Source organism: Cataglyphis hispanica, chromosome 6 (assembly GCF_021464435.1).
Source record: "Cataglyphis hispanica isolate Lineage 1 chromosome 6, ULB_Chis1_1.0, whole genome shotgun sequence".
Lineage (NCBI taxonomy): Eukaryota > Metazoa > Arthropoda > Insecta > Hymenoptera > Formicidae > Cataglyphis > Cataglyphis hispanica.
In genome coordinates, this window is record NC_065959.1 from 7,548,901 (window position 1) to 7,559,960 (window position 11,060).

Here is an 11,060-nt window from a genome sequence, read left to right on the forward strand (position 1 = left end):
ATACATTGAATTAAAAAAGAAAGCGATATCATATGATAAAAGGATAAATAAATTGACTTTTATTTATGCATATATATTCTCTATAATTCATTATTGAGCATAATTTTGTACAAATATACTTAAATAACATATTAATATATATATATATATATATATATATATATATATATATATAAAGCGGAAATAATAATTAATCCTTAACACAATTAGAATGGCGAGATGATTATGATAATATGCGCAAGACTAATCTTAAAATACAAACGGCTATAAAAAGAAGGCATGTCCAGAATGCACAAGATTTATTCCGAATAAACGGAAATTTAATACGGTAATACGGGATACAAGAAAAATAAAAATCCAAAAGATTTCGTATCAACTAGAAAATTCGCATTTTTGAATAAGTAGTGTGAAATCGTTCGAGTTAAGTGTTTGCGAACAAAAACTTTTTAATCGGAGGAGCCTCGATATCAGAAGCGACGAAATAATTATTTGTACAATTCTGTAAAACGTGCAACTGGACGTTAAATTATTGTGAAGCTGGAATTGTGAAATTTTTCTTTTGCTTATATATATATATATATGAATTTTATTTTTTTGCTGCTGCTATTAATTACGAGAATGCCGCTGCACGATTTAATATTACTATAAATTGTAAAGTCATCTCGCACTCTCTAAATCAGTCGGTATATAAACTTCGGCAATAATGCTATAAGGTACAAGGCGCATCATATCTTACAAAAGTAAGAACTTATTCGCACTATTAAATAGTATGCTATAAGTAATAATTACAAAAGTGTTTTTATATACACTCCAAAATTTTAGAAATATAACACTTAATTGCTATATATTATATATTATTAATTTCTAATAGGAACAATTGCATAATATCGTAATTTCTAATATGAACAATTCTTATATACTATTTAATCGTTGACAAAAAACAAAACTGGAAGTATTTATTATAGTCTTTCATAATATTCGTGCTTTATCCTTTTCTTTTCCAGCTAATATTAAATCTTTAAAACACTTCAATTCTTGAAAAAAGCTGCCATTCAAAAGTAATACATAATGCTGTCAAATTAGCTTTTTCTATTCAAGTAATTATTATTTGTACATTCTTCAAAATATCACTGATATTTATGCGAATAAAATTCTTAGTGCTACATTATTAAAGCTGATTAATGGAACATGAATTCTTTCGAAGATTAATTATATTTCGAGGATTGAAAAGTGTCTTGAAGATCATAATAACTTCGTAAATAATAATTTTTAAATATTTCGTGATGTAATCTATTAAGCATCGTAAACTAAATTTGCGACATTAATTATTGGATGTTTTTAACTGATGGAATTAAGCGTATAACGCTGAATTAACTCAATTTTCTGTATGTGTATACACATATATTCTATATCTTATATATTCTATATTTTACTATATGAGTAACAAAAAATAGGAAAACTTAGAACTTAAATTGTATTATTAAGTATTAAGTTGTAACAATAACTCAAATTTATTTAACAGCAGAATTATAAAAAAAATATCAAAGAAAAAACTGACATTTTTCTCGCGAAAACTTCTCTACGTAATTTGCACACATATGATAAACTTTCCAAAATAATTAAAAAGAAATGAAATAACATATATATGTATATTTATATTAAATAGAAAATAAATGTACAGATTTATTAAATTTGTTGATGCGGTAAAAAGATATAAAAGATATATACTTGATTTTTTTCCAACCACGTGTATTTTACATGGGGATTTTATATATATTTATATATTATATAGAAAATAAATGTACAGATTTATTATATTTGTTGATGCAAATAAAAAGATACAACACACAATAGCTGATTTATTTATTATTCAACCACGTGTATTTCCTCGGAAGAATTTTCAAATTGTTAAAACTTTCTCAACAAATATCATTTCTCTTTAATTATTTTAGAACGTTTATCAATATGTATCTAAATTACGTGCCAAAAAAATATGAAAGCGTGTCCTTTCGCGAATTTTTAAGAAATATTGGAAAGAAGCGTCGACTGCAAAAAAGCATGCGCCTTCTACGAATTGTCAAACCTTCTTCGAAGCGAGAGCCTACATATAAATACAAAGAAGTACTATTTCGATAACAGTTTTTGTTTTGACGGCCTTGACAAGATCGTAGCGAGACTGACAGTGACAACAGTTCCAATATTTCCTGGATATGGTAATAATAATACGTACAATACACAGAATTAAGAACAAGTCGTTTTGTGCCAACCGATAAAAGCAAAATAAATAAAATAATCACGGAACTATACTTAAACATGTAAGATAACTTTTGAGGAAAGATGATTTTTATACAATTATTCTAGACTATTGCTACAAATTTGATATCACGCAAAGGATACGCTTCCGCACACATATAAAAAAATATATAGATATTGCGATGATAATTTATAAGCTCATAAAATACACATCTTGTAACGCTACAAGATGTATAAATTAATATCGTTGCTCATGTGATGCTCGTATAAGAGCATCTATCACTTTCTTATTAACTATTCAAAACATTCGATGTCGGTCGATAAGACTTTTCGAAATATACATTTCAAATTTGTCGTAAAAACGCATGTGAAATGCACATATATAATAGTTATCTGTCATATGATACTATACTCACTGTATGTATTAAACTATATGTCTCATCAACCTATATCGTAAAATTATAAAAACTGAACATCTCATAAGGCACATGTTATCATCACAACGTTTGTTTGAAAAAAAAAAGAGGGAAGAAAACAAATAATGAATAATATTTTGAAAATTAATCGATAGTGTTACGATTAAGTAATATTGATTCATCTCTTAATAGCAAATTACGATGCAATTAGATAAATCATATAATCGTCGAAACATTCTACTGAAACATCGCATATGTAATGAAAAATAAATTAAAATAAATTAAAATAAAAACATACATTATTCTTGATTGCAATAATTTGGTATCAATTATCCTTTGGCTATATATATGAAAAGGGAAAATGTTTAAATAGAAAGTAAGAAAGTAAATGTACTGAAATATTTAAGCAAGGCTATAAGATCTCTCTTTTAAAAGGTCACATTATTCTTGTTAGTTCGAAGTCGAGACAAATGTTCTTATTTTTGAACATGTACATTAATAAATCGTATATAAAATTTTTTCGTTAAGCCATCATATTGCATTTCGCATCTTTTTTTTTTTTAATTGAATCATAATTCAATGAAATACGCGCTCGAGAATGTCAAACTCCAAAATTAAAGAAAGCGCTACGAACTTCGTCATATCTTTATATATGTCTAAAGTATCAAATGTACTTTTTATGATATATCACGCTAATCATCGTATTGACATCATATTGACTTTTTTCATATTCTTGGCAAGAAAAAAAAAAGTAGTAGAAATATATGGCACATTATAATATAAATGATGGATTCAGAAGAAGAATCATACAATATATAAAAATATATTCATACAGCTTTTAATGTTCATTTCAAACACGACAAAGTTGTATCTAAAATGTTACAAATTACAAACTTATTGTGTTCTTCCCATGAATTCTTCAAATATTTATACCGAGGATCTTTAGAATGCATAATCTCATTATAAATCTAACTGCTTAAAAAATGCACGCATAGAGACATATCGAAATCTAAATTCGTGAAAAATTAAACGCTTCTATTATAATCATTTTAAAAGCAGCTAGCTTTTTTTTGTCCATACACGATTCTTTCAATGTGACTTAATATGTTGTCGACGGACGAACAGGCGTGCGCGCATATACACATTTCCTAAGATATTTAAAATCTTAAGAAAATATCTGTGTATATTTGTTTGTCGATGACATATTATGAGTCACATTAAATTTTAAATATTTCTACTTCTTAAGAAATCATCGCAAAGTACGCGCGCGCGTGTAAAAAAAATTGCATTTAATCTTAAAATCACGACGCATTGCGAAATTGATGTGCCACTGAATTTATGATATCGCGCGATTCTCGAAATACGCGTAAACTTTTTCTCGTTCTAAATCGAGGTTTTTTTTTTTTTTTCTTTTTTTTTTCTTTCATTACTGCATTATGAATTATGATATGAGTGGAATGAGTTATATTACAAATAGGAAGAATGCGAAAGATATGGGATAAATTATAAATGCAGGAAGAGTGCGGAAGGGCGACGCGAATTAATTAAAGTCACGTCTCGATCTCAATTCAGAACCGATGTGTTTCAGTGTATTCACGAGGATGCGAGATCACGTCAAGTGTCAATATTCGTCTGCACAGCGAGTGTAAATGTTAAGTACAAAAGTATATAAGAGAAATCTAAGAATCTAGATTATTTTATACGATATCGTTGCCATTTTAGACATGGATAGCCTCTGTTAACAGTGGAGGTATTCAAAGAACGCCTGCTTCTTATTCCTTCCTATTGAAAATCTCGCGCTTAGAAGATATTGCTTTACTTCGAGATATTTGTCAATTGTGGGCGATGGAACTACAAAATAAAAAATTATATTCTCTTTTTTTTATTTAAAATTGATTGATTATTTGATTATTATTTGATTGATTGATTATTGATGTTAGTGATATTATTGATGTTAATGGATAAATTGAGAGTGAAAAATGAATTATATATAAAAATGATACGGAATGTCTCTTGTAGTAAGTTATGTGTAGATTAAAAAATATAATAATAAAGGGACTTTTTTCATTGAAATTATCATACTCAATTTAAAAAAATTATTATAATTTTTAAAATTTATATAAATATATATTTTTGGACCATTTTCTGTCTGTCCACTATTATTTACTATTTACAATTTATATCAAAACGAATAACATGAGAAGCATGTACTCTCGGGTTAAAAATTGTAATTCGATCTGCCAAAATTAATTATGATATTTTTATTCCCTGTAAATTACCTTAAGCCGAGTATAATCTAAAAAAATTATCTAAAAAAAAAAGAGAGAGAAAATGTTCCATCGCCCGCATGGAAAGTGTCATGTCTTACTTGTTGCGACGTTTTCCCGTAGAGTTTCTTGTCCACTTGAAGGTATTCGGTATGCTCATTCCCCAGGGATTGTAAGGGCCCTTTGGACAATATTTAACTGTGTGTGCTACATCGCCGCTTGCGCCACAAATCGGGCACGTATAAGCCCTGTTAATCAAAGATCTCGATTTTTGCATGGTATATATGAAGGAAAAAAAGAAATCCGATCATGTCGGAAAATTATTTTCCGTTGAAAAAAGCTGAGCAATCATATCTTTAAATTCTCACAATATATCATCTGACTATATATTTTATCATTTATATGAAATATCTTTCGGAAATGTTCGTGAAGAAAAAAGTTGTGATATTTTAACTCCAAAAGCAGTATAAAATCTGTATTTTCATAAACTATACCTGAGAACGGGACATATGATACGTCCGTCGATGTCCTTTAACAAGTGTTTCCGATAATATGCCTCTTCCTCCCCGTTATTTCTGCAAAAGACGCATTCCGTTGGTAAGGGTTTCTTGTTCTTCTTTCGCCGTGGCATGTTCTGTTTCGTTACATCTATATCGAAGTCTGGACAATACTCGTAGTCGCGGCCATTGTGTCGAAATTCTTCCATCACTTCTTCAACTATAACAAAAATCGAAATATAAAATTGTAAAAAAAATGAGATTACAAAATATTTTTTAATTTGATGGCAACATACTATTTCATTTTATTCAAAATTTTTGAATCAACAACGCTCTAGAATTAAAAAAATTAAATTTTCGCGTAAATTATAAAAGAAATTTGTCTTCTTAACCGTTAATAATAAATTATCTTTGTAACAAATAATAATTTATAAAAATGTCAGTATAAAATATGCTATTTATTTTATATTCATTATCAAACGAAGAATTTACTTCGAAAATTCGTCAAAGTATAATATGTTTAATACGTTTTATAAATTTAGTACAATAAAAAGATGAGAATCATACACAATATTAAAAGTTTATATTAAAACAAGATTATATTACAAATAATATCGACTGCGACATTAGATCAAGGATCGATTCTTATTAAACGACTTATATAACGACAGCCCGTATACAAAAAAAGAAAAAAAAACGTAAATAAATATATCATTTATCTTTTTCCCTGTTTCGGAATAACAGAGTCTCGAGTTATTTTCTATAATGCAGGCAGAAAAGAGTGTAACTCGATATCGGTCGCTGTGATTTGTAAACATGCACGGCCTTTCTGGGACCGAAAGCCCATCTCGTAAGCCTAAGTGTTTAACCGGCCACGATATTCGTCATCGGAAATCGGTACCGAAAGATAAACAAATCCTTGCACGCAACATCAATCGAACTTTTGTCTCATCGTCGATGAAATAAAAACTACTCGCCTAAGTACTCGCCGGTGTCGGGTCATTTTCACAAAGAGCACCGCGATTGCGGTCACGAAAGATGCACACGTGCAAAACGCGATAAGAAAATTACGATCGGCGTGATCCGTGTGTGTCGCGGCAACGATCATCAATAAAGGAATATTCTCGGCTGCAAAAAAAGCTTTACTAATCCAGAATAAATAATCAGTGAGATAATCTAGTGGTTTCGAAAAATTCTGAAAAAAGGAACTCTAATGGACTAGAAAACAGACAAGAGTGGATTTGAAAAATGGACTTGAAAGCAAATCGAAAATTGAAAAAATTATAATATGGAAGCTAATTATATTTTTGTTAATACAGATTGCATCCAAAATTATAGTATAAATCATGAACGGAATAATTCTTCGAAAGCAAATAAAAATTGAAAATAAAATATATTTTCTAATATATTATACAAAGCTTCGTTTTCGAGAAAATTGATTTTGCAAATTAATAATAATAATACGTGCGCTTTTTTTAAACTCAAATAATCTACATAACAGCTTTATATTTTTTATACATCATCGAATTCATCTCAAAAGTAATTGTAAAGATATATTTTTAATTAAAAAAATAAAAATCTTGATGTCTCTCTACATAATTTTTTTTATTAATTTAAATTATTTCAAATTATTTTATCAAATAAAATCTTTGTAAATCTTTATAATTTTTCAATATTACTTATTTTTATAATCATAAAGGAACCTTTATATTTTTTTTTTTATTTATGCATTAGTGACTGTCGAAGTTCGATGGCATAGATGCCTATATAAATAACGACTGACGCATCGAAATATAATACGATTATTAAGTTGACGATGAGTCACAGACGACATAATGTGAAGTAATACATATTTTTAACCAACAATAAAGGAGAATACATTTACTATTCACGTTAATCTACTAATTACAACAGTGCAAAACCTATTTTGTTATACAAAAAAAATTTAATTATATTCTTAAATATTTTACTTTGTATTTTTAATTTATTACATTCACTACTGCCACTTGTTAATCAAATTAAAAAATCAAAGACTTTAGAAAATCTTCGATTTAAGATTATTCTTGTCGTATTTTTTTTTCTTTTTTTTTTTATACAGTGTCCTTTACTTACAAAATCTCGATCTTCAATCAACAAACCAAAACCTGTACTTTCTATCTATTTATATATATATATATAAATAAGTTTTCGCAGAATCACCGATGGTATTTGACATCGGCAAACCAAATAAATCATAAATCGTATGTTTTGTCAATGACACGGCCAGTTTTTAATCGCAAAAGCTTTATATTCAATGTTTCAAAAGGAACTATGATTTCTTCGTATTAAACTGAAATCTTGAAAAATAAAAGAAAAAAATATATAAGATCTATTTGCATCATGTGATTTTCTAACATTTTATTCGACAATTATCCATCTCTCTCTCTTTTTAAAATATAAACATTTCCTTTCTTTTCATAGCTGCGTTCTGTTTTATATTTCTGCATTTAAAATAAAATAACCATATAATTAAGTTTTAAGCGAAGAGAAAGATATGGGAAATAGAATAAAAAAAAGAAAAACAAACGTGTATCTCGTATGTTCCTAAAGCAAAAATATAAAAGGATGCAATGAAAAAAGTTAAAACAAAAAAAAAAAAAAAAAATTTGCACAATGCAGTTAAACGTTATAAAAGTTTTCCCAAGCTTAATATAGGTATGTTTATTTGAAATTCTTTCTTTTTTTTCAACCGGTTATAAAATACCATAAAATATTTACGCTCTCTTTTTAAGTTTTCTTAAGAAAAATCGATATATCAGTATACCTGATGTGTTAGTCGAATTTTTTTCTCATGTAAAAAATACAAAGTACAATAAGAAAATCCGTTAACTACGGGGAATTAGCTAGCAATTATCTAATATAGGTAGATCACAGATAACGTTAAGCATGTATTATAACTTTTAAATAACAAGAGGACCATTAATGGAATTTTCCCAGCGTTAATTTATAAAGTTATAAACATTCCATCCTAAATCTCGTTATAATTAGCACAGATTTTTAATAACTCTACAAATGTATATACAAATAAAATTCATCAATAAATCTAATAAGAGCATGCAACAACATACCATTTGGTTGTGGCCTTTTGCTTACGGCGATGTCGAACAGCCGCTTTATTTCTTCGTCCAAGCTGGGATTAAACGGGAACAAAGAATTTTCCTGCAGCATTGGCAACATGACGCACATGATCCGTTAATATGCTACGACAGTTCGTAGCCGGTTCTTTCGCACGGAAATTTAAGAAACTTCGTATTTCTCGCGGACGACGAACAGCTTTATTCGGCGAGGCAAGCGAGCCACGACATCGACCGACGTCGGCGACTTTCCGTCTACTACTGACACCCAATACTTTGGGAACAAGGAACAACGTGCGTGGCCTCGGGGCCTCGCGAGAGTCGACACGTTCCCCTACTCGTGGTCGAGTGGTGGGAGAGCGAGACTCTTCTCGCGTGTTCGACGTATCAGCGGCAAGCTCTTGACGTTAGAAAATGTTGCGATAAAGAAAGAGACAAGGTATCGGTACGAGATCGAAACTACCGATTCGTCGTTTTGTTTATTGCGTGACCTCGCCGCGATAAAAGCATTTCGGCGTTTCCTGGAAAGACAGGTCGGCGACGAATGTGCGTGCCACATGGGCTGGCATACTGATGATCGATCAGGCGAATATTACGTCTTCACTTTTACAATCTCGAAATTTTATAATATGGCTCTTGCAATATGTAGATTATGTATACTTTGACATTGTCATTCAATCATGCTTCGCACCGATCGGATAGTGATTCGAAGGATGTGACGCGATAAGAGATATATGTATTTACATTTCGCTTTTAAATCAAACAAGATTTTCTACCTTCAATGTATAATATATATGTTTAATATAAATTTGTTTTTTATAAGCTAGCCAGTACTTGCCATTATCTGATTCTAAAACGAAAGACAAAATAGAATAATTTACAACTATATATGATATATAATAAGGGAATTTTTTTTCATCAAAGCTGATGACTTGTTTTCTTTTTTTAATTTTCAAAAGTCATATATAGAAGAAAGGAAGGATTTAAGAGATTAAAAAGAATCAGGTGATTTCACTAATCTTCATCTTTATTATTACTGTGTAAATATGTAGGCACTGAACAAATAATGTTTCATAATTTGTTTACAAACATTTACACTTACTGATCTTCGTCTTTTGTTCAATCAATGAATATTCTTCGCGAGATAACACAGCCCTCGGATAGCGTTCGACTATACAAGGCTGCCTTATATGTGTATGTACGTGTGTATGCGTCCGACGTGTCTATAACACACCCGAACCTTAATAATTCTTACGGTAAATATACCGATTATCGTCCTTACGGCACATTACATGCGCTCGATCCCAAATCTCTAATTTGCGACCTTAATTACTTATCAATATATATATATATATATACTTCACTTTTATGTATGTATACTTCAATCTCTATATACGCTAAATATATTGTTCTTCTAAGTTTAAGAATTACCACGATTATTATAAAGATAAGTATACATATCTATATATACTTTAGAGAAATTATAATTAAAATTAATATAGCAATCATGATAAAAAAGTGTCAAATATATATATATATATATATATATATATATATATATATATATATATATATATATGTATATGTCATGTAGAAGGATGGGGCGACAAGGAAGAATGGGGGGGGGGGCAAAGAGAAAAGGTTCCTAAGAGATAAAAAACGCAAATTCTAACTTTGGCTAAGAGACTGACATTTCGCGTCTTAGAACGCGACGTCGGTTTCCCCTCTCGATCCGCTGTCGCGTTCTCCAATTTCGAAATGTCGAACTAAATAAAGAGAAAATTGGTACAAAGTCTTGAGAGTTGTATAAATGAGCTCGACAAGATGTGTGGGTAATTATTTTTTTCAAATGTCATCGTGCTGTGTGTGTATGCGTACACATCGGTAAAAGAATGTAATTTTACATTAGGATATCTCAAGGTCATTTAGTATTATCGGCTAATCGCTTTTCAGCCTTTTCCGTGTCTCAGGTATAAAACTAAAGGGGGTGGCAAAGCCATCTTGTAAAACTATATTCATATATTTTGTTCTCTCTCTCTCTCTCTCTCTCTCTCTCTCTCTCTCTCTCTTTCTCTCTATTGCGCTCAAGTGTTTGTATGTGTATGCGTGTGTATGTGCATTTATTAATTAACGTTCTTTATACTGCAGACACAGGTCGATAGATTTCACTGTTCGTGCGTTTATACATGAGACACTCCGTAATCGGGCGTATTATTCAACGCGAAATACGCTCTGATGTAACGTAGTTATTACAGATGATGATGACGAATGACGCCGATGATGATTAATGCACACATAGGTATCGTCAATGATTTTCATTTGCATTAATTTAATGATCATTCGCAAACACGTCGACATCGCGGTGGTCCGTTTTTTTGGAATAGCTATAATTATAAATATATTTATATATATGTTTTTTATATATGCAAATATATATATATATATATATATATATATATATATATATATATATATATATATATAATAGGTCATACATTCTTTGCTTCTCCTTTA

General features: G+C 29.7%; 1 protein-coding gene across 2 annotated transcripts; it reads right to left on the reverse strand.

The window, feature by feature from the left end:
- Positions 1 to 84: 84 nt before the first annotated feature.
- On the reverse strand, positions 85 to 8,844 carry LOC126850650 (nanos homolog 3). 2 transcript variants are annotated; one of them, XM_050593860.1, is made up of 4 exons: positions 8,541 to 8,844; positions 5,431 to 5,653; positions 5,038 to 5,184; positions 85 to 4,520 (listed from the first exon to the last, which is right to left on the reverse strand). In XM_050593860.1, the coding sequence occupies exons 1-4, from the start codon at positions 8,656 to 8,658 to the stop codon at positions 4,502 to 4,504; spliced, it is 507 nt and encodes a 168-aa protein (XP_050449817.1). In that variant the 5' UTR covers positions 8,659 to 8,844; the 3' UTR covers positions 85 to 4,501. The 2 variants fall into 2 exon arrangements, with proteins under 2 accessions (XP_050449817.1, XP_050449818.1); XM_050593861.1 differs by having other exon boundaries at positions 85 to 4,451; positions 8,541 to 8,843.
- Positions 8,845 to 11,060: the final 2,216 nt, after the last annotated feature.

Excerpts from the sequence above, each read along its gene's own strand:
- LOC126850650 (XM_050593860.1), bottom strand. The coding sequence starts at position 8,658 with ATGTGCGTCATGTTGCCAATGCTGCAGGAAAATTCTTTGTTCCCGTTT. Across the intron at positions 5,654-8,540 it reads CAAAAGGCCACAACCAAATG|TTGAAGAAGTGATGGAAGAA; the intron begins GTATGTTGTTGC and ends TTTTTGTTATAG. Across the intron at positions 5,185-5,430 it reads ATCATATGTCCCGTTCTCAG|GGCTTATACGTGCCCGATTT; the intron begins GTATAGTTTATG and ends TTTGATTAACAG.